Source organism: Podarcis tiliguerta (assembly GCF_965153285.1).
Source record: "Podarcis tiliguerta genome assembly, chromosome: 6".
NCBI classification, from domain to species: Eukaryota; Metazoa; Chordata; class Lepidosauria; order Squamata; family Lacertidae; genus Podarcis; species Podarcis tiliguerta.
The window spans coordinates 95,738,017-95,761,212 of NC_139539.1; the positions used below are offsets into that span (position 1 = coordinate 95,738,017).

The following is a 23,196-nucleotide window of genomic DNA, read 5'->3' on the forward strand; positions in this document are numbered from 1 at the left end:
GCCTAGAGTGGCTGGGGCAACCCAGTGAGATGGGTGGGGAATAAATAATAAAATTATGGTTATGTCCCTATTTTCATCAGATAAATGTTGGAGATGATGTCTCCCTCCCCCAACAGTAAGGAAGAGTTTTACAGTTTCTCAACCTGAGGCAATCTTTTCCTATATGAGGCAAGGACTGTTCCTTCTCCTTTTCCTCCCTCGTGGGCTTTTTCACACTATAAAAGTCCTGTGCAGCATAGACACACTTCCTTCTAAAAATCATGATGCTAATGGAAATAGAAATCTGTCAGGAGTCGGCAAAGAAGAATCAGATGCCCAAGATCCAGTCACAGCCATTTATGAGTGATCCACCCCATCATTTCAGTTCAGCCTTGCTGGGGAAAGGATGAAGAGATACTTATGCATAGTTGAATAATGTTACTTTCTCCAAAACTATTTTCCTGACTTCTGCTTAAAACTGCAATAGGTTTAGGAGATACTGGAGTTTCCTGCCCACATAGTACAATTTATCATTTGGGAGGAGAAGGCTGTCAGGTTGTCTAGATGTGTTTCTTGAAATAAAGTTAGGCTCGCTTTTGTCCTTTTTTTCAACAATTGTGCTGATTTCTTTCTTTTAATAGGACGATTCAATCCTTCTACATTTAAATATATGATTTTACATTAGAAGAGGCTGCTGGATCAGACCAATGGTGGGTCTAGTTCCTCATCCTGTTCTTAGATGAGGGACTCATCCAAGGGCCAGTCAGATGCCCTTGGGAAACCACCGCTTGAGGTTTCCAGCAACAGCAGTTTATTCATTTATTCATTTCTTAAGAAATAGAATAAAATAGAAAATAGAAATACAGTGGTACCTCGGGTTAAGAACTTAATTCGTTCTGGAGGTCCGTTCTTAACCTGAAACTCTTCTTAACCTGAGGTAGCACTTTAGCTAACGGGGCCTCCCGCTGCTGCCGTGTCGCCGGAGCACGATTTCTGTTCTCATCCTGAAGCAAAGTTCTTAACCTGAGGTAATATTTCCGGGTTAGCGGAGTCTGTAATCTGAAGTGTATGTAACCTGAAGCGTATGTAACCTAAGGTACCACTGTAGAAAGCTTTCAGCTTTAGGGTTAAACAGATATATTTGGTGATTTCCCACTCACCAAGATAAATGCCACTTAACCCCTCCTGAAGAACAAGACAGTGTGTCCTTTTTAATTTCAAGAAGTTGCTTGGTGGAATCAGCTGACTGGACAATTACCTATTCCCACCCACCCAAACATTTAATTTAAAAGTGGTATCCCAGTAGCAATACATTCCTTTTTTTGCTATAGACAAATTGTTTAAAATCTCAAGCTTTTCTTCTTTTTTGACATCTCCTGGTGCAAGTCTAAGAGAACTGGAACTTCATTACCAGCAGTATTCAATAGGTCATATTTTATTTTGAATAGCTTTCTTAACTCGTAAACTAATAAAGTTAATAAATACATCACAGCAGAGGTTTGGTTTTATTTATAGACTGCAAATGTGGAATTTATTCTGTAAGCAGTTTCAATTCCTTTTCCTAATACAGGAAATTGTTTTAACTGTTTTTCTTAGAAGCCCACTAAATCTCATTTCACCGTTCCTCCTTCATTTCTTTAAGTTTTACATTGCATCTCCATACTCCTTAATCTAACTGTTCTGTTCTAACATTTAATTACAAGTCATTTTCCTGACCATACTGTTCTCTAACTAGGGATAGGACAGAAATTTGATACAATTCACATTTAAGGCCAAACTTATTATTTGCATTTGCTGAAACAAGGCACCAGAAGTAGACAATGTGGTGCCCTCCACTTTTTCTGGACTGCAATCCCCATCTTCCCTGATCATTGGCCACGCTGGCTGGGCCTGATGGGCCTATAAAGACATAAATAGATTAGGACCACAATACACTGGTACCTCCGGTTACAAACTTAATTCGTTCCGTAGGCCCATTTTTAACCGGAAACCGTTCTTAACATTAGGCGAGCTTTCGCTAATGGGACCTCCCGCTGCCGCCAGGCGACTTCCCCTTGCATTCCGCGGCAAAGTTTGTAACCAGGAGCATCTTACCCGAAGCGTTCATAAGGAGGATGGTGCGTAACCCAAGGTTCCACTGCACCTCAAGGACTACCTCTTCCCATGTGAACCAGCCGAGACCCCGTGATCATCATCTGAGGCCCTACTCCATGTGTATCCTCCAGAAGAGGTCCAGAGGGTGGCAACATGGGAAAAGGACCTTTTCTGCAGCGTCTCCCATTGTGGAATGCTCTCCTAAAGGAGGCTTGCTGGGTGCCTTCCATTACGTATCTTTAGGTGCCAGGCGAAAATGTTTCTATTCAACCGGAAGTTTGGCTAGTTAACATTCTAAGGCTTTTTAAATGTGTTTGTGGGAGCAGGGATATTGGTTTGTTTTGGTTTTATTACGTATTTTGTATTCTCATTTTGTATTTTTCTGTTGTGAACTGTTCAGGGATCTCCAGTTGAAGAACAGTATACAAGTTTTAACAACAGGAGTTGTAGTTCAGTAATATTTGCAGAGCTTCAAATTGCTTATCCCTGTAGTACATGAACTATGTACAAACGTCCTTTGAAATTCACATTTCTCCAAATTTTGCTCTGCGGTTCTCCAGTAATGTGTACAGAAATGAATATACGAGGGTAAATTGTGCATAGAAATGCATATGTTGGTGAACATAACGTTAAAAAAAACAACAAAGCACCAACTGATGCAGAAATGTGGAGAAGTGAAGGAAGGGGCCTCTTGGTAGTTCCTCTGCCCTCAGAAGCTCAGTTGCTGGTGGTCTAAGAGAGGGCATTTTCTTGAACAGCCCCCAAGTTGTGGGGTGCCCTCCCCACAGAGGTGCCTCTGGCACCTTTACTGTACTTTCCGGTGAATGCTGGAGATGCATCTCTTTAGCCTGGCTTTTGGCAGCTGAGGTGCACGTATATTTTTAGGACCCACCTTATTTCTGTGACTACAAGTTATGTCAAACTGTTTTAATATTGTGTTTCTAAATGTTGTGACCCATCCTGGAGCTTTAGAGTGAAGGGCTGGTAAATAATAATAATGATTAGAAAAATGAGAATCTGTGAGGAATCAAAATTCAGATTCACCCATCCTTAGAGCAGCATTGTCTTATTCACAAGCTGAATAAATCTTCATAAATCTTTTCATTGTGGGTGCATCCTTGATTTGATTTCTGTTCAAAAATGGAAGCAGAGGTTGGAAGAGATGCAATGACTAATATTTCATTCTCTCATCACAAGCAGGGAGTCCTGCAAGCATTCTTAATGAGTCACAATCTGGCTTCTCCAAGATTGCTATAGCAACCTTGTGCAACCCAGGGGTGATTGTGTGGTTGTAACTTTCCTTGGATACCAAAAGCAAAGTAGAATCTTCAGGCAACTTGAACAGAAGCAAAGTCTTGTGCGTATGAACATCTACCTTTGCCAGAACTCCTTGGTATTATTTTACAATAAAAGCAAATGATGTATTCTATTCATCTTGCATATATCATTTTATATTGGCTTCCAAGTCATCTTTCCAATGTCATAGTCTCAGACATTTAGGGGACCTTGTTTTCCTACTATGTTACTTCTCAAAACTGAGGAGGAAGTTTTAAAAAAGCAACATTGCAAATACAATAGTATTTTTTTATCCAATATGTTATGCTACAAGGCTTATCCAGAGTATTACTTTTTTTTATTCAAGTTACTTCAGAATAAAAATCACAGAGATCTAGAAACACAAGAATGCCCAAAATATATCTAGTTGGGCACAATGTAAAATAATAATAATAATTTTTTATTTGTACCCCACCCTCCACGGCTGGAGCCGGGCTCAGAGCAGCTAACATCATATAAATAATACAATATGCATAAAAACAAGCAATCAATTGATTAAAATGCATCCCAAAATTAATTCAAATAAATTAAAATTAAAGTTAAAACTAGACAAATGACAATCCTCAGGTTAAAATTGAAAGCGGTTAATTCTCACCAGGACCAACTGTTTCCACTGATATTATAAGGACCTGTGAGTGGGCTGGGAAACCTCCTTTGTGCTTGTTCTTATACAAAGAGAAAATGAGTCAGACTGAACCCTGACCAAAGGCCTGGCGGAACAGCTCCGTCTTGTAGGCCCTGCGGAAGGACGTCAAATCTCGCAGGGCCCTAGTCTCTTCTGAGAGAGCGTTCCACCAGGCCAGAGCTACGGCCCCAAAATTAGCCCTGGCTCTGGTCAAGGCCAGTCTAATCTCCCTGGGGCCTGGAATCTTCAGGGTGTTGTTATTTGCAGACCGTAAGGGACGTACCAGGAGAGGCGGTCCCGTAGGTACGAGGGTCCTATGCCGTATAGGGCTTTAAAGGTTAAAACCAGCACCTTAAACCTGATCCTGTACTCCACTGGGCGCCAGTGCAGCTGGTATAGTATGGGGTGAATGTGATCCCTCGGTGAAGACCCCGTAAGGAGTCTTGCCGCAGCATTCTGCACCTGCGGGAGTTTCTGAGTCAGTTTCCAGGGCAGCCCCAAGTAGAGCGAGTTACAATAATCAAGCCTGGAGGTGACTGTCACATGGATCACAGTGGCGAAGTCCGGGCGAGAGAAGTAAAGGACCAACTGCTTAGTTTGGCGGAGATGAAAAAATGCTGCCTTTGTTATAGCTGTAACCTGCACCTCCATAGAAAAGGAGGCGTTGAATATTATACCCAAACTCTTGATGGAAGGTGCTGGTACTAGTTGCGTGCCTGCAAGGGATGGGAGTTGGCCCCCCAACCCCATATTGTCCCGACCCAGCCAAAGGACCTCTGTCTTGGAAGGATTTATCTTGAACCGGCTCCCACATAGCCATCCAGTCACGGCTTCCAAACATCTGAACAGTGTGTTAGGGGCCGAGTCAGGGTGGCCATCCATCAACAGATAAAGCTGGGTGTCATCAGCATACTGATGACAGCCCAAACCAAAATTCTGGACGAGCTGGGTGAGGGGGCGCATATAGATGTTAAAAAGCATCGGGGAGAGAATTGCGCCCTGCGGTATGCCACACACCAAGGAATAGTATGACAACTCCCCTCCCCCATCACACCCTCTGTCCCCGACCAGAGAGGAACAAGCGCAGCCATTGAAGGACTGCGCCCCGAATCCCCACGTTGGCAAGGCAGTGGTCTAGACGTTTGTGGTCAACCATGTTGAAGGCTGCTGAGAGATCTAGAAGAATCAACAGCCCCAACCTGCCTCAATTCAGCTGCCTATGGAAGTCATCTGTTAGGGTGACCAGAGCCATCTTGGTCCCATGACCAGAGCGAAAACTGGACTGGAATGGATCCAAAGCCGATGTTTCATCAAGAAATCCGCCAAACTGTTCAGCATCTGCTCTCTCAATCACCTTACCCAGGTTGTGTTGGCTGGTTCAGACCATAGTAAATCTAAACCAGAGTTCTATTTCTAACAGCAGCTGATCAGACAGAGCCAGAGGACATCAGAGGGACACCGTATCTAAACATGGAAGTTTCATTTAGCTGTCTTGGCGAATGTCACTGATGGATCTATATAGTTGTCAATCCTTTAAAAACGCAACTAAGTTAGTAGTCAGTTTTAGGATGTATGGGGTGTTAGGGGAAGGATACTACCTCTGGTGCAGGACTTGTTGTGCTCCTTTGGAGTAGTTTGTCTACCTTTGCACTCAATTCTCACCTGTGGCTCCCAAGTTGTAAGCATGCAACAGCCACACCCCAGAAACCACTTCAACTAACAAGGTGAGGGTAGCTGATGGGTTTCAAACCTTTGGGGTTTAGGGACTTCACCTGTGTGAGAAGACAGGCTCCAGTGGATTAAACTGGCAAGTCCAATAGTGGGTCCAATGGTCATGAAGGTGGTTTCTGCAGGTGCTGTAGAGGAAAGTGAGGGGCAGATGGGGCTTGTCAACCTGGGAAGGTAGCCCATCTAGAAGGAAAACACTGACCCTAAACCTCTTCTGCTTTGCGGAATATCTTTGGGAAAAGACAAGACTAAGGAGCAAACTCTACACAAATCTGGAATGGAGTCCCAAAGATGGTTAGATGGCGCCTTGTACGTCTTCTTCCGGCAACTTCTGCAGCCAAGTTGGTGCCAAACGTATTGCTCTGCTTTCCCTTGGACCACATTAGTGAGGCTGAGACAAGATGACTCTTGTCATCTGGGCAGCCCACAACCTCCAAACACATGGCCCAGGCTTGCATCCCAGGGAGGGCACTTCAGTGCTGCTAATGCAACTGTTTTGACTTCACCCCTGGAGGTGTTCCTACTGGAAATGGAATGGTGAATTCTTAAGATGTTCTTTGGGGAGCTACTTCTGATCTTCTGTATGCTTTTTAAAATCTCATTTACTAAGGGATTTTCTTTTTTTTGCAGCACAGAGGACTAGGAAAAACTTTTTTAAAACTGTAGATGAATAAATTAAAGTCCTAGAAAGCTTTAAGATAAGTGACATTCTAGAGGTCCTACTTAAGACATTAAGGTGGTCCTATGCATTTTTATATGGAAGGAAGTCCCACTGTGTTCAGTGTGGCTGACTTCCAGTTAAGCGTGCATAGGATTGTAGCCTAAGGCTTGATCACAGGATTGCTCAGCAACTGTACTTCTTTAAAAGCATTTATATAGTGCTTGTTTTTGGAGTTGATAAACAACTTTACTCTTAGATGCTCATTTATTATCACCATCTAAATGTGGATTAACAACAGACAACAAAATTACACTTGAATATTAAAATATTTAGCAGTGACCATTTTATTTTCGATTTCTCATTTTACAAAAGAAGCAGGTATAAAAATGAGCAGCATTTTATAATTCCTTTCCAGTTTTGTGATACAAAACTGGCATTAAGTATAAACTAAACACATTGGTCAACTTTCCTCCTATGTCATTCACATTCAAGCTGTTTCCAGGTCTGGAATGCAAATGATCTCCTAGAAAGTCTTTTTTTTTTTAAGCACTTTTTTATTGGTCAGTACTTTCTCCCTTAATACATGGAACATAACCATATTAGGAATAGAGGTTAAGATTTTATAGGTCCCACTAGTTGAACACTGATCAAGAAACGCTTGCAACTTAGAATAAAACTATACATTAGATTTGATATGAGGCTAACACCAAAATAGGCACTCTCATGTTTTGTCCCCCCCCCCCCGACCTCTGCAGTATAGGATACTTTTCCCATGTCCTGAACTTATGCCAACAGTAGGCAATGATGTGATGAAGACAGGGAAACACATGACATCAGGGCATGTGTCAAGAGACTCTAAAAGTTACGGGGAGAAGGAAACTTGACATTAAGACCTTATTTTTGGCAGCAGTCCCACGTCAAGTGCAATGTGTAATTCTGCCCTTACTTCAGTGTACACTTGTTAGGTTATTCAGAGGCAGCTGCTATTATGCAGAGTTCCAAAATGTTTTCCCTGTTTTCCCTTTGCTTGATGGATTATCACAGAAACAATGACATTCTCCGCTTGTGGATTCTTCATGTAAAAAGGTTTGCAAAGAAAAGTGTGGGACACTTAGGAAAACCAAGCAATGAGCAACTTGACTCGACAGATCCTTGCCGATTGCTGTAAGGTTAGACCTTGACTAGTCCAGTTTGTTATTTGTAAGCTGTCCCATATCAACGCAGTTTACATGGAATGCTGCCCAACCAGCTAAAGAATTTAAAACTGACCTCAATCCCCACCATCTGCTCAGACCTTCTGGCCAAAAATGGGGAAGGAAGGTTGTACATTGTCGTGATTTTTTGAAATCATCCTATGCAAACACTTGTACATGTGTCACTGAAATGCTTTGCGAGTACCAGATACTCATTTTAGAAATAAAATTGCACTTATATAATTATCCAACATTTCACAAAAGAAGTCTGATATGCATATTATGCCACAGATATGAAAAAGCAAGAAGGCAAGCTGAAAGAAAGAGAGATGCTACCCACAGGGCGGGGATGGCATTTGGTTGTTTTGGTCTTTGTATGAGCATTTCCCACACCCATGGCAGAAGGGGCAATTTGTGCTGGACTTAAACTGTTTTCCTGGCAGTTAAGACACGGACAATGGATCCTACACCTCCAGCAGCAAGAGCCTGAAAATAGACAACAAGGAAGAGGAAGTTAAAGCACTCACTGAAGACAACTCTAACTAAGCCGACATCTACTAGCATGTTTTATATGGCTATCTCAAAGAGGCACAAGAAATCAGAAACATCAGTTTATTGAACTGGCAACACAAAAAAGACAAGGGGAGTACACTCCATAAACACACTAGCTTGAATTAAGATACAAACCATTCACAGAATCATATTCACATATATTTCCTCAACTAAAACTCATTTTAATGTATATTAAATTATCTCAGTTCACTGGGCAATTACAAATTTTGATGACAACAGGCATTATTTCTATGGCACACAATCATACTCAGTAAGTGAACAGAAATATTTATTTTGCTTTACTGAGGATGTCATAGGTGGGTCTTATTTCTCTCCGAGGAACGTTACTCCAATCCAAATCATTACTATGGTCCACAGAAGCATAAAAGTAGTGTTTCTATTAGGTGTCTAGCAACACATGAAAAAGTACAATGTATTTAGTATTCAACGAAGTTTTACTCAGAGCAGATCCACCAATTTCAGTGGGTCTACTCCAAGCAAGGCTTAGCTAAATACCACCCTCAGCTTTTTAAATATGCATACACCTCACTTCATTTCATTTCATTACTCAAATACTGATGACTGATAGCTGAATGTGTCAACCAACGCCACGGCAAACTTTTCAAGTCTGAGATGCTTTTGGTTTGGTTTTATATGTTGCCATCTTGTTGTGAACCACCGAGATCTCTGTCTACAGGGCAGTGTATAAGTTGAATAAATAATAAATAATGAAGCATCAGGAGATGTGGAAGCTCTGGGGGAAATCCAATGGTGTCGTCCTCCAGCAGAACAGATTCTCCCTTTCCCTTGCAACTCCTAATGCACCCCCAATAACTACTCCAAAAAACTGGGAAACCTTCCAGAGCAGATTTGGAGGAGTGTAGAGAGCTCTAGCAGGGATGGAAGAAGTCCCATCATACAGTTGGATGTTTCTCTCCATCTGTACAAGGGCTTACATTCACACACAAGTCATCCCTAGATCTTGTGATCATCAAGTGATAAATATGGAAGTGAGAATAAACTCTAAGGAAATATATTTGGTTCTGTTGGTTTCCAGCAGTTAAGTAATTAAGGTAAAAGGATGCATGCCTTAAGCAACAGGATTGTCACAGGCAATTCCTATCTTTCATGATTAATCTCTCCCTCATTGCCAAAGACAAAACAGTCAAGTTTTTTTTAGAAAAAAACAACATTATTCAGTGAGTTAAATTGTGTAGTAAGTTTGGAAAATGATTTGTTTGCTAATATTAAAATATGTGTATGCTCATTCCATTGGGTTAATTCTAGTATTTCCAGCCTGTTCATCATTTTACTTCTGCTGTGTTCCCCAATTCACCTGACACTTCTTTTCTAAGATAAAGTTCCAGTTTTTTTAGTTTATCTAAATAACTCTTTCAGGTATGCTATATTCTTTGGGATGCATGTGGCTCTGTTACCTTTTCCTCCCTTCTTGCCTATGCTTTATTGAGAAGGGAGAAAAAATAGCACACAACTCAGAGACCCCAGAAAGGAATGATTCCAAGCCATCATACCTTTTCATGCCACTGTAGTAAAACAGCACTGCTGTTGTCAGATGGGCTCTCAAAGCCCTTGTAGATGTATTTCATTAAGAGATCAACTCCACTCTTATCCAAAGACTGTACTGCCTTTTCAATATCATTGGCTTTGAAAGAGATGAGAACCTTCAGGACAATACTTTCTGCACGATCCTAGAGAAAAATTGAAAAAGACAAACAGAAAAAGAACCATGAACACTGCAATCCTGTGCTCGCTTACTTGGAAGCATGTCCAACTGAACTCAGCTGATTTTCTTCTGAGCAAACATGCACTTGGTTTGACCACTGCAGTTTATACTATTAAGAAAGGTTCTAATTACCATGAAAATTCAACAAGTACTAAGCTACTAGACTTACATGACTATTATGACTGTGTCTGCAACTGTGTTGCATAAATAAATTAGTTCTAATATAGAATTAATAAGACCTTATGAATACTTCTGTTTTATCTGAAATGGCAAAAGATTAACTAGGCTGCAGATAGCAATTTTCAAAAGAGGCAAACTCAAATAAAAGTTCTATGCCCGGGGTGTCCAACTTCCAAGAGACTGTGATCTACTCCCACTATAAAAAACTAGCATCAAAGTAGTTAAGCTTTTTTGCAGGGAGGATGAGCCAATGTGGTTGAGCTTTTTAGGGGGAAACATTAGCCAATTAGCCAAAGTTGTTGAGCTCTTTTTTTGGGGGGGGGGGGGTCCTACGATCGACCAGGATTGACTGGGGCACCCCGTGATCGACTGGTAGATCACGTCTGACCAGTTGGACACTCCTGTTCTATGCCATTTCCTACCCAGTTCCCTTCATTGGTACACCAGACCCAGATCATTCTGCAGGGTCCAAGTTGCATTTCTCACTTTATGCTTTTGTCTTGCTTTGGCAAAAACAGTTCAGCAAGTTCTTATTAGAGTGACCTGGTTTGGACATAACACTAAACTACTGTGCACTACCCAAAGTCCAGCACAGTTATGTAATCAGACACTTTCTCTGTATTTTTCAATGAACCACAGTTTATTGTTATGTCCAAATCTGAAACCATGGTTGAATTTAACTAAAGTTTAGGGAAACAATACAACTTCCAAATCCATTGTTTGGTGTTGTTTTTCCCCACCCTAAACCTAGATTAGAGTAACCACACTTTGGACATAACAACAAACTACAGATAGTTAAAACTGGAAGCAAAAGCTTTCAATCTCCTCCACACAGCTGCACTGGAGATGGAGAGCTGATGAGCCCAAGGCTTGCTTGTTCATAGAATGCTAAATCATTGTTTTGAATTAAATAGAAGTAGGATTAAAAATGTAAACAAATATATATTTATCATTGCAGAACTGTCTCCCATGCCTTACTTAAAAAGCAACAGGAACACAATGGATTTCTACTTTTATAATTAATTTTCTCTTTTGTCTTCTAAAAAGAACTTTAAACATTATAGCCATCTGCACAATGTTTGAACCACTGAATGCAGACTAGGGCTTCATTCGTTTTGCTTCATCAGCCTGTTCAGGACTGAAAAAAATAGGATGATCTGAAAGCAATCAATTAAGACACAATACATGGCCTGATGTCAATAGACAGACAGATCCAAAGTATAAGTACTGCTATACTAAAATATTGATTTCTTACAATTGCAGAAAGAGTATTATGTGGCACCTGTAACAGTGTCAGGTGCACAGATCAAAGCAGTCAAGTGAGCACCAGTGGGGTAAGGCTCGTCTCAAGCCATTAAGGGCTTTCCACTCCAATACTAATACCCTGAACTCAGCCCAATAACAAATCAGCAACCAGTGCAGATATCTGAATAGAGGTGTTGTATGACAACAGAGTCTTCTTTGACAGCAGCTGTGCTGCAGCATTCTACATTAATTGCAGCTATCCAATCCTGAAGTCACCAATGCAATAACACTTAAACACGTCCACTAAGTTTTGAGAGTTACAGCAGTGATGCAGCAATTCAGCAGTGTTTTTAGATGTGGCTAAAATATTCTGAAAAAGAAGAGCAGTCTTCAATCACTATTATACCATAATTCTCCTGTTACCTTACCTTTACGGCTTGACTCTTGGTGTTGATTGGAGGATTTTTCAGAGCTGCCTGTAATGCAGCCATCATGTTCCCCGTAAGCAGCAGTTAAGGAAAAGACAATTTTGCCAAGCTTCGAGGGTTCAAAAACTAGTAATAGTTATAGAACACATTTCAAGAGTTCAAAATGCTTCAGATACATTCACAGGAACCTTAAAATAGCCCCGTAAAGTTTTTCAGTATCTTATGTAGTATCTTATGCAGCTGGGGGTGAAGAGAGAATCACTAAAGCTGACTAGTTTGTATAACGACACTTCACAAATGGCTGAAGTTGAATTTGAAGAGAGGACTTTCTGACTCAAACCTTACTCTTTCCCACTACATAGCACAGAGCTTAGAGAAGCCTTAAGCAGGTTGAAAAATCTTAGTGGTTGATTAGAGAATGCTATATCTAATAAGCAAAGAAAAATTAACACATCTCAAGAGATATATAAAAAAAACAGCCAGCCTGTTGACAATGCAGAACAGTATTTTAATTAGACCCAATTTGGTTTTGGAAATGGGGGGGGGGTCCTTTCTTGATTACTTCCTGGAACCCATTTAAACAGTGTAATTCTTAGAAACTGTTTCTTCTATAAATGAGACAAATCACTAATTTCCTGATCCTATGAAAATTCACCCAGAAATAAGTTGTACTGTGTTCTCAAGTGAGTGTACTTAGGATTACAAAACGGAACTGAATACCAGTTGCACTATCACTGACTAGATGCAACTGTTTCCATAAAAGGAAAGACCCTACTGAATTCATGTACTTCCTCTACTGTTTTAGTCTGACAGGAGGAAGTTAGAAGGCTGTAATGCTTTGCAGACTCCTCCTCCCATGTTCTTCAATTTGATGTAATACTGTCAAATGCATGCTTTAGGACTGTGCAGGCAAACAGTGAGAAAAGACACTTATAAAAGTAGATGTGCAAAGCTGCTACCATGTTAAGCCATTCAGATTATACTATATTAAGCTATTTTTTCCTTTTCAGATATGCCTGAAGCTTATTACAAAATAAGTTCTAATGAAAATAGAACATCTGCCCCATGAACACTTATCTCTTACTAAAGCTATCCACAGACTAATGCAATTCTTACAAGTAGACCCACTGAATATGGCTAAACATTTTTAGCTGATTAACAATCTGATTTTTCAATATTAAATTGTACTACACTACAGTATCATGATGTGGGGTATTTTTGAGAATGTTAAAAAATGACATTCAACTATGCTATGCAGACACATGAATTCACAGCTTGGAAAACAGATCAAGTAATTTTAACATTATTGAAGAGGTGTGTTTTCAACAATGCTGTCAACCATGAATCTCTTTCACACACTTTTGAATTAAAAAAATCCACGAAGTGATTAAATGATTATAGAGTGTCAATCAAGAAAAAGTTCCAGACCTAACTTTTGACCTGTGGAAAAAAAGAACAATGAACCCTGAAGGAGGAGCAGAGAAGTGTGTGTGTGTTCAGCAGGAAAGCAAGATAAAGCTTTGTGTATTAAAGGTGGAGGAAAGTTAAAATATATGTTCAACCAAAGCTGTTAGTGCCTTTACTGACTTGTTCTTGCATAAACCACTCTCTGTTTTACACCACAGTTCTTTTTTCTTCCATAGAAATGTTGTGAGGAATAGCATGAACTACAGGACAGCATGACTGTGAACCTCAACATTACAGTCTGCTGAAACAATGGCTACATTGAGATGCCTTCATGCTCAGAGCCAGTGTGGTTTAAAATGGTCTCTCAATGCTCCTTTGTCAGATTAAAGCATATACAGATATCTTAATTGTTTGCAGTTGTACAGAATGGGTCTGAAATGTTAAAAAGTTCAAATGTCAGCTAGGTTCCCTTTATACTCCGCCTACAAAGCATCTGTGTGAAATGTGGGTGAAAAATACAACCAGCCCATAACTGTGGGCCTTCCAAGTAAACAAACATGATTAAAAACCAAGATGCAGTCTTGTGTGCTGTTACACAAGAGAAAGCCCCACGGAAAACAGTAAGGTTTTCTTCCAACAAGCAAGATTGTCTCTCAGCCTAACCTGAACAGTAAGAGCTGTTCAACAGTGGAGGATTCAATCAGGTGGTGGTGGAATCTCCTTCCATGGAGGATTTTAAGCAGAGGTTGGCCGGCCATCTGCCCTGGATGCTTCCGTTGAGACTCCTGCATTGCAGGGAGTTAATGACCCCTTGGGGCCCCTTTACAATTCGGTGAAAGGGAGAAGGGTTCGCAAACCCCACTTAGGGAGTCAGACGGGACGAGGGAGGAATTCGAGGGAGGATCTGCTCCCATCGAGCAGGCACCGGCTGCGGGTGTAGCAGAAGCCCCCTCCCCAAAACCGGTATCCATACTGGGGTGTGGGGAGCACAGCCCACGTTCCGGGCTCCTGTCATCCTTTCTCTCCGCCCCGCCCCACCTCCTCCTTTGCGGAAGAGATGGAAGATGGAGAAGCCAAGGGCCTCGGCAGGCAGGGCGACCCTGCTCCTCAGGGCCGGGGGTTGGGCGACAAGATCCCAGCACTGCTGGGGGTTGGGCTAGATGACCCCCGAGGTCCCTTCCAGCAGGACCGGAGATGGCAGGGGAGGCGCAGCGCCTGTCCCGGCGCCCAAGGGGGGGGGGAGCGAGGCACCTCCTCAGCCCGCCCGCCCGCCCTCCATGGGAAGGGAGAGAGACCCCCCCCCCGATCCCCGCGACTCGCTTCTGTTTCCCTCAGGATATTGCCTCAGGCACGAGTCCACCTCGCCCTCGTCGGGGCCCACCTGCCCGTCGCCGCCGTCCTCCTCGTCCACGAACTTGTTCTCGTCGTACTCGTCCACGTCCACCCGGCGGAAGCGCGCGGAGGAGACCGTGTGCTTGGCCATGGCTGCGCCCCGCCTGACTCGCTCGGGCAAAGGAAGGCGGCGGCGGCGGCGGCGAGAGGCGGGACTCCGCCCCTTCCAGGCGGCGGAAGGACTCGCGTCACGGAGGGAGCGGCAGCCAACACCGACACCACGCATGCGCGAGTGGTTTCGCCCCACCTCTCCTCCGCTCTGCGCATGCGGACAATCCGCACCGGGTTAACCGCCATGACGTCATTTCTCCTCCTGCGCGTCTTTTTTAAGCTTCTGCGAGAGAGCGACCATTTCTAGGCCTTCTGATTAAAAGCCCCCAACAAGCGCCGGGTTTTAAGTCTTTTACGCTCGCTAGCGTTGCGCATGCGCGCGCCACCCATTCTAATGAGCATGCGTCAAGCAGCCATTTCCCTCTCGCCCCCCCCCGTCACCCCGGGAACGAGCACGTTCGCAGAAGTGCGCGCGCGGCGGGGTGGGGCGACGGGCTGCGGGAGGCATTGAGAAGTTGGCTGGCACGTGATCTTGGGCAGGTTCCTATAGCAACGGATGGGCCTGGGATCGCGGCCTCCTAATTCCAGCCGGGGGCCCAAATGTCGCCTGGCTGTTAGGCCTGAAAGAAGCCCCACGGCTGCTCGGAACCAGAGGGCGGTTGGCTCTGATTTTTGCTCAGTGCTCGTAAAACAAAATTGTTAGACTTTTGTATCTTCTGACGGGTTTTTTGTGGTACAACTTTTCCCTTCTAATTCGGATTTCCACCTCATCCCCAAGGTTATGAGGTGGACGCATCGCTTTTAAAAACAGCAGCCAGTGCATACCCCCAAGTTTAAGTTCTTTATCAAAGTAGGAACAGCAAAAAATTATGTAGTGCAGTAAGAGAATAATCAAGCCAGCGATAGGATATACCTGTTTGCCTGGAAGTAGGCCTCATTTGGGGACTCGGATGGTGCTGTGGGTTAAACCACAGAGCCTAGGGCTTGCCGATCAGAAGGTCGGCGGTTCGAATCCCCGCGACGGGGTGAGCTCCCGTTGCTCGGTCCCTGCTCCTGCCAACCTAGCAGTTCGAAAGCACGTCAAAGTGCAAGTAGATAAATAGGTACCTTCTCCGGCGGGAAGGTAAAAGGCGTTTCCGTGCGCTGCTCTGGTTCGCCAGAAGCGGCTTAGTCCTGCTGGCCACATGACCCGGAAGCTGTATTCCGGCTCCCGCGGCCAATAAAGCGAGATGAGCGCCACAACCCCAGAGTCGGCCATGATTGGACCTAATGGTCAGGGGTCCCTTTGCCTTTACCTTTAGGCCTCATTTATATCTTTGAGGACTTCTGAATAGATATGTATAATAATAATAATTTTATATTTTGTACCCTGCCCACCTGATTGGGTTGCCCCAGCCACTCTGGGCAGCTTATGACATATATAAAAGCATAATAAAACATCAAACATTAAAAACCTTCGGGATTGTGTGCAGCAGATTTGTTGCAGCATACACTTTCATGGACTGGATCAGGGGTCGGCAAACTTTCAGCAGGGGGCCGGTCCTCTTTCCCTCAGACCTTGTGGGGGGCCGGACTATATTTTGAGCGGGGGAAAATGGATGAATTCCTATGCACATCAGGCAGGCCCCACAAATAACCCACAGGTGCATTTTAAAAGAACCCATTCCATGCAAGAGCACCAGGCAGGCCAGACAGTATTGTACATGATAAAAAATTTTTTACAAAAATTCTTACCTGCACTGATGATAGTCATTGTTTGGATGGGGGGCTCCTCACCTGGGTTTGGTGCTGCATTGTGGCCTGCTGGGCCTCCTGCTGCTGGCACCTCTTCCATGCTTCAGGGGTGGGATGCCCCCCCCCAGCAGCAGAGGCCAGAGCGCCGCTGTGCAGCCAGTGGGGAGAGCTCCTACCTGTTCTCCCCACCCTCACTCTTTTCCCTCCTCCTGTAAATCGCTCGCCCCCTCCCCTGCCCTGGATGGTGCCTCTTTTCCTGCCAGTGGCACCTCTGCCTCCTCCTTTTCCTCCTGCACCTCCTGAAGGAGGTCTTCACGCAAGAACGTGCAGCGGCTTCCCTCTTTTTTGTATTTTTTTCCAGGGAGCTCAGACAGCGGCCAGGCCAGGTTAACGACCCTCGTGGGCCTGATTTGGCCCACGGAGCCTAGTTTGCCGACCTCTGGACTTGATTGAACTTCATCAGATGCAAGTTTATCCCAGGAATAGGTATCCACCCACTTTGAACCATTATGCTTGCAAGTACTTTTAATAATTTCAAAGGGAAGTTTGAAGAGCTACCTATGATATCCACTAAAAAGCAAGGCGTAGCAAAAAGATATTGAATTTCCAAATAACTCTGATGATGTCTGGGCTGACTTTAAGGTATTTTCTGGAGACGATAGAAGAATTGAATATTAGTCTTTTACATGCAGCATTTTTAATGATTGGATTTATTTTATTACATTTATATCTCAGCTTTCTGTTGGCAGGTACAAGTTTACAGCCAAAACTGCATAGAACAATGACAACAAATCAGTACAAAATAATTATTATAAAGGAAATATCCTTAAGATGAAAAGTTGTCTTAATACACTAACAGAAAATGGAGGATGACGCTGTCCAGTAGCCACACTGACTAGCAGGATTGCCTTAGTCTCTTCATTCAGCTGCTCGAAGTTGGTGTTTCCTATGCTGGCATAATAGCCACAGTACATATGGAAAACATGCGTATAAGCATTTGAGCTGCTTACACGCTGAGTGAATTATCAGCCCTGTATTCAGTTTTTGAATGAGGTGAATTGGATCCTCTTTCTGTGCAGTTCATGCTCTTTAGTCTTGATACTTTAAACCCGTTCAGTAATTCTTTCCGTGTAAACAGATCTTCCGTTTGGAATTACTTGCAAACGTTTAGCTTTGCTTAATGACTTATCTGGCATTTTTAAGTGTCTGACAATATTTTTAGGTTGGGGGTATAGTGGCTGCTTTCTAAAACTGGAAAAAACATCAATGGGAGGTGTTGAATGGGGGGGTGGTATCCTCAGAGGGAGCAATCTACCATTCATCATTGGTGCTGGATGCTGAGAGTCTGAACTGGGCAAAAAGTACTTTTGCAGAGATGGCAGAGCAGTTGAGTGTCCATAGCCTGGCTGAGGCAGGGTCTTCATAAAAGGAAATTTCATTCCTGTAATGCTGCTAATTTGTTGTGCATTTTGTCTGTCAGCCCATACTCTTGCAGGCAAAATTGGAGGATGGAGACTTGGGTGTGGTATATTAGTCACAAAACTGTTTAGGAGGGAATGCCAAAGTCCGCCACACAGTGCGCTCAATGTCACCTGAGGCCACATGCTAGCCAGGCTTTGCAGAGCTTCACAGTTCCATGGGGATACTGGGAAATCCTCCTCTGTGTGGTACAGCTGTGCAAAATAAATGCAGAGTGTAATGTCTTGATACTTCATCAGGAAGTTGTACATTTTGCTTATGCAGCCATGCTCTGCCTCGTTACAAGGTGAGTAGTTTGAATAAATAATTATGTATCCAGCATTCTCATAATTGTGCACAACTGAATCTAGATAACCGCCTATTTCAAATAACATTGATTCTGGATGAATGTTGTACTCTGTGCAATTTGTAGCATGGCCTTTTTGAATTAATTTCCCTGATGAATGCCTCAATTCATAAAATAGAAGGTGTTTATTATGAGAAGGCATTGATCTGTATGGGAATCCAAAGGCATTATGAAATTCTACATAAGGAACTCTTGCTTCTTCACCTGTTTTTATGTGATAAGGGCACTTGACACAGCTTTGGCTCATGGTTAGCCAGTAATATGGTTTTACTACTGTACCTTTATGTGCTAGGTATTCTTGGCAAAATGTTTCTGTTTCTAGGTTCATAGTGTATGGAAATATTGCTCCTGTAAGTTGGACAATCCTGAAACACACAAAAAATAAATTCCTAGTTAGTTATTTCCCCCCTTATTTGGAATCTTTGAAGTTAAGTTCCATGGTTGGAAGCCGTGGAAGGCGAAGTAATTTACATTTGTAATATACGTATATCCTAAGAAAGCCTCTAGGGTTGCCACCCAGCGAGACTGACCAGAACAGGGGTCGGCAAACTACGGTCCGCGGGCCAGATCTGGCCCAATTGCCCTCAGGATCCGGCCTGCGGACGTTCCGTGGATTGGCGGTTCTGTTTGTTCATTCCCCCCCCCGTTCAGTTTTTTTTGGGGCGCCACCCTTTTTTCGGGCGCCATTCCCCCCCACACCCACCCACCCACCGCGGCGCCTCCTCTCTCCCTGCACCTGGCTTCTCCGCACCCTTCTCCCCGCCCTGCGTAGTGGAGGAAGTGGGCTGAGCTGAGCTGGCTGAGCGCCATTTAGGGCAGCACCTCTCTAGAGCCAGCTAGCCCTTTTGGGCTGCTCATCCCTCCGCCGCCGCCGACAGCCTCTGCCGCTTGCAAGGGCAGGCACAGGAGCAGCGGTTGGCAGAGCACAACGCAGCGTCTCTCCCAACTGCGGCTCCTGTGCCTGTCCTTGCGAGCGGCGGCGGCAGCGGGACGAGCAGCCTGAAAGCAGCCCTCGCAAGGGCACAGGAGCCACAGTTGGGAGAGCGCAGCACGGACAGCAGCATAGGTAGGCAGGGGGAGGGGCTGGGGGGAGAGGGGGAGAGAGAGAAGCCCCCTCCGCCGTGCGCACTCGCGTGTGTGCGCTGTCTGGCACGCCACAAGGTCTGGGGGACAAAAAAAGTTTGCTGACCCCTGGACCAGAATTTTACCCTCTGGGCTAGTTGCTAGAATTGGCTATGGTGCCAGAAAAATGGCAGCTGAGCTGTTCTTTTGTCTGGTATAGTGTATTTTTGAGCTTTCTTTCTCATGTAATACTAAAATATGATATGGAAGATGGTAGCCACATATTTAGTGCAATGCACAAACATGTAAAGACTGTGCATTTTTATGAATATCAGTGTATGCACACTGTGCTATCTCATAGAAGACCACAGAGGTATGTGGCATCATTTTCAAGGGGCATTCAGTGCAACAACCTGCATGTTTTTGTCATCTTCCCAGCAGATCTCCTAACAAGGCCAATTAATACTTGGGCCTCTCACTGCCTGTAATGAGCACTGAGGTTTTGCAGGAAGCAGGCCCTGAGTACTCTGAGGATTTGTGGGAGCCAGACCCTGGCTGTGCCAACCTTATATGAATCAGGCGCAGGCCAGCAAGCAGGGTCAGGTGACAAGATGCACTGCAGCTGGGAGCAAGCCCAGGAGAGCTAGATCAGGCCTGCATTTCACTTTTGGTCTTTGCCACAGCAACTTGGTCTTTTGTTGAGCTCCCGTGACCCTGCATCGTGACCTTGCCTGGCTGGACTTCTTACCCACCTTGACTCTGGTGCGCTTCTGGACTTCCTCTTGCCTCTGACCCTTGTTTGACTTGCTGCTGCTTCCTGACCATGGGCCCACCAACTGGACTGCCTCTTGCCCCTGCTCCCTCCGTTGGACTTCACTTTGACTACTCGGACTGCCTCTGCTACCGGCACCAGCACCCGTACCCGTCTTAGCGTTCCTGCCCAGGACTCTTGCCGCTCACGCCCCGGAATGTCACTCTCTGAGCTGGTGTGGAGCCACTGTCACCTTTGGTAGGGTGGCTTATGGTGAAGCACTGAAGTACAGATTTGATGGTATATCCAGATAGTCTTCGGATAAATGAAGCACTTATTTCCTAAAGGAAGGGCATTCAGGGAAACGTTGTTACTCAGTTCTTATTTGAAAAATTGTCTTCCAATGAAGGAAAAAGAACTCTGCATATATTCAACGAAACTCAGCTTTAAATGCCAGAGTTATTCATAGTGCAGCAGCTCTTCCAGATATTTTATATCTGAGGCACACTTTTTCAGCATCTAAAATTCTTAAATTCATTCTGCAATAATAGGTAGGTATTTTATATTAAAGGTAAGGTAGGCAGGTAAATCTGCAGGCAGGTATACTCCATACTGGTGGAGCTGCAGTTAAAATTTCCTACCTTTCCCCACCCAGTTTTGGGGCTCTGGGGTGGGGCTGTGCTTTCTGGCAGTGCTGATGCTTCTTAAGAATCATTTGTGCTATATTTTCAGCTAAAGTTCTTGTTTTATCATGGGGTCCAGTGCATCCTTATTCCCTAAATGGAGGTGACATTGTTGCCCATCTTGGTGAGAAGAAAGGGATTAGTGATGCTTGGGGCCTCTGCTCCGACAGACATAGAATAGCAGGAGCATCCGAAATGGTGGATTAGTTTTCAATGTGTACCTCTGTCCTTGCTTCACACTAGTGTGCACATATTTTTGCTCTAATAAGTGGTAAAAAGCAGTTTGTAGCTTCTTTGGCAGAGAAATGAGTTCTTTCAAGCAATTTGACTTGCCAGATTGTGCCTTTTGAGGCAAGACAGGTAACATTTGCTTATGTTTGTGGGATTCATCAGGGAAAATATGGGGGATATTGTATCCTTCCCCCACCCCCTCTTGTGTGAGAAAGGCTGGGCTGCTGATTTTGAGCGACAAAGGATTAAATAGCCTATTCCACTCTGTGCAACCTGAAACCACCCAACTATTTTTTCCCTTCTTTTTAAAATGCAAACATGGGATTAGCCACATCCTGCTCTTCAGAAATAGCCACAAAATGGTAAAATCATGCAATAAAAGCATTGCTTCCTTCCCAGAAATGAGATAAGATATGCTTTGCATTGCAGAAGCTTAGCATAATCTGTTACATTCTTAAGATTTAATAACTGAGCTGTACTTACCGTCAGTGTTCTCAAGTCCCAAATGCCAGTAATAAGCACAGCCTTACTTGAATTGTTCTGCTGTTTTCTATTGTAAATAATGTAAAAAATGTTTCCCTATGATCAACCTTTCACTTTGAAAGAAAATAAGCTATTTTTCTTCCTCATTTGCTTCTGGTACATACGATTGCCGTTTGATCACTTTTATATTGTTGCAGTGTAGGAGTTTCAGTTGCTCCGCAAAGGAACATGGTTGTACTGTCAGTTTCAAGTGCTAAGATACCTAGCTGTAAACATGAGCCTTACCTTTATTTTTTGAATGAGTGGCCAGTTCAGCTCTTGTGCCTGATTACAATTGTCATTAATGTATGCAGTGAGATCAATGTACATAGTATGCTTACATAGTAAAATAAGGAACAACAAAAGTATAGGTGTCCGCTTTAAAGATTTTACAATCTCAAACATGACAGTACCAGGGATGACAGGAAAGGAAAGAAAGAGGCATGCATGAAAGAGCCAAATGTGCGGGGAATGACTGCTGGCAAATGTACAACAAACCTTTCCACAAAACCAGCAGAGGTTCTTATTTTTAAGGGGGGGAAGGGGGGGATATGATATAATAAGCTGCATTCCTTTACCCACCTTCCTTGGAGGTAAGGCACACTGAACTCATTGAGACTTACTTTTTAATTAGAACTGTATAGGATCATGCTGTAATAATGCTCAATGTTTGCAGAGCAGTTTCAAGTGTTTTAACACTTCATGTTCATGTCCTACAGCGCTTGTAATCCTCGCAACAGCCTGTGCAGCAATGCTTCTCAAACTCTGTGGTGGACCAGCAATTCCCCACCCCACCTATGTGCCAGGGACTGGTGCCATACTTTGTCCTTGAAGTGCTGCAGTGAAGTTGGTGTGGACCAGAAGCCAGTGGACCACTACTTTGAGTAGCACTGCTGTAAGTTGTCTTTATTCTTCCACATTGCAGAGGGAAGAATAAGAGAGTGGCTTGCCTGAAACCACCTAGTGAGTTCATGATAGTGACTTTGTTGCCACTGTGCTACACCAGGGTAGCTAGGTTTTGCAAGGGAAGAATGCACTTTTCCCATCACTTCCAAAGAAGCAATGAACAGTGTATGCAGCAAATGGGTGTGTGTACTTGCTTTCTTTTACTTAAAGGAAATTCTTCTAATAATGAAGTAAGAATGACAATGTAAAAGATTTATCCAAAGTTGGTAATTGAAGAGCATCTGAACAAGCTGGAGAAAAATGGCAGAAACAGAAGTGTAACAAGGAGACGAGGCTTAGCATATGAGCCAAAGCAGCCACAGGATGGCAGTATAATCAAGATACAGTACTCTGTTTTATACACTTGGGCATGAGAACTGTGTGTGCTTTATTTGCCCATATTTTAAAAGACCTTAAATTTGACATGTGTGTGTTTTATCTTCTGGTGCAACGTAACAGGTTGCCTCTTAGGTATGCAGTATGTTAACTGTTGAATGGGAAGTTAAAGAGAGACGCATCTGGGGTGTTGCATTTCAGTGTGCATGTGACCTAAGTTTTGTATCAGGCCTGCTGTGCGAACCCTTTGCTCCTCTGCCAGTTCCATCCTTGCAAGCCAGCAGGAGTTGAAACTGACAAGGATCCTATGCTCCAGCCCCTCAGAATTAAGCATTCTCATCAAATCCCCTGCCAGCTTTTAAGCATGAAGTCTGCAGGGGAGCAGAATCCAAGAGTAGAAGTGAAAGAATCTGTTTTTCTCTTGCCACATACTCTACTCTCAGAACAAGGAACTGTATGTATCAAAGGAAAAAAACTAGCAAGAAAAGTGTGG

The 23,196-nt window shown here is 43.7% G+C and overlaps 3 protein-coding genes across 4 annotated transcripts in view; 1 reads left to right on the forward strand and 2 right to left on the reverse strand.

Annotated features, from left to right (window-relative positions):
• Positions 1-6,748: 6,748 nt before the first annotated feature.
• On the reverse strand, positions 6,749-15,044 carry ARPC5 (actin related protein 2/3 complex subunit 5). 2 transcript variants are annotated; one of them, XM_083446557.1, is made up of 4 exons: positions 14,512-15,044; positions 11,765-11,837; positions 9,700-9,876; positions 6,749-8,101 (listed from the first exon to the last, which is right to left on the reverse strand). In XM_083446557.1, the coding sequence occupies exons 1-4, from the start codon at positions 14,787-14,789 to the stop codon at positions 8,039-8,041; spliced, it is 591 nt and encodes a 196-aa protein (XP_083302683.1). In that variant the 5' UTR covers positions 14,790-15,044; the 3' UTR covers positions 6,749-8,038. The 2 variants fall into 2 exon arrangements, with proteins under 2 accessions (XP_083302683.1, XP_083302684.1); XM_083446558.1 differs by lacking the exon at positions 11,765-11,837 and having other exon boundaries at positions 14,553-14,904.
• Positions 15,045-15,153: 109 nt separating this feature from the next.
• Positions 15,154-23,196, forward strand: part of RGL1 (ral guanine nucleotide dissociation stimulator like 1) — a 140,610-nt gene continuing 132,567 nt past the window's right edge. Inside the window, exons 1-2 of the mRNA XM_083446508.1 lie at positions 15,154-16,834; positions 19,674-20,537. The gene's annotated coding sequence lies outside the window, so the exon portion shown is untranslated. The remainder of the gene's footprint in view (positions 16,835-19,673; positions 20,538-23,196) is intronic.
• Positions 17,004-22,131, reverse strand: APOBEC4 (apolipoprotein B mRNA editing enzyme catalytic polypeptide like 4). Its single transcript, XM_083446542.1, has 2 exons — positions 21,384-22,131; positions 17,004-18,538 (listed from the first exon to the last, which is right to left on the reverse strand). The coding sequence occupies exon 2, from the start codon at positions 18,499-18,501 to the stop codon at positions 17,452-17,454; it is 1,050 nt and encodes a 349-aa protein (XP_083302668.1). The 5' UTR covers positions 18,502-18,538; positions 21,384-22,131; the 3' UTR covers positions 17,004-17,451.

Excerpts from the sequence above, each read along its gene's own strand:
- ARPC5 (XM_083446557.1), bottom strand. The coding sequence starts at position 14,789 with ATGCGTGGTGTCGGTGTTGGCTGCCGCTCCCTCCGTGACGCGAGTCCT. Across the intron at positions 9,877-11,764 it reads CCAAGAGTCAAGCCGTAAAG|GATCGTGCAGAAAGTATTGT; the intron begins GTAAGGTAACAG and ends ATTTTTCTCTAG. Across the intron at positions 8,102-9,699 it reads TACTACAGTGGCATGAAAAG|GCTCTTGCTGCTGGAGGTGT; the intron begins GTATGATGGCTT and ends GTCTATTTTCAG.
- APOBEC4 (XM_083446542.1), bottom strand. The coding sequence starts at position 18,501 with ATGAACCTAGAAACAGAAACATTTTGCCAAGAATACCTAGCACATAAA.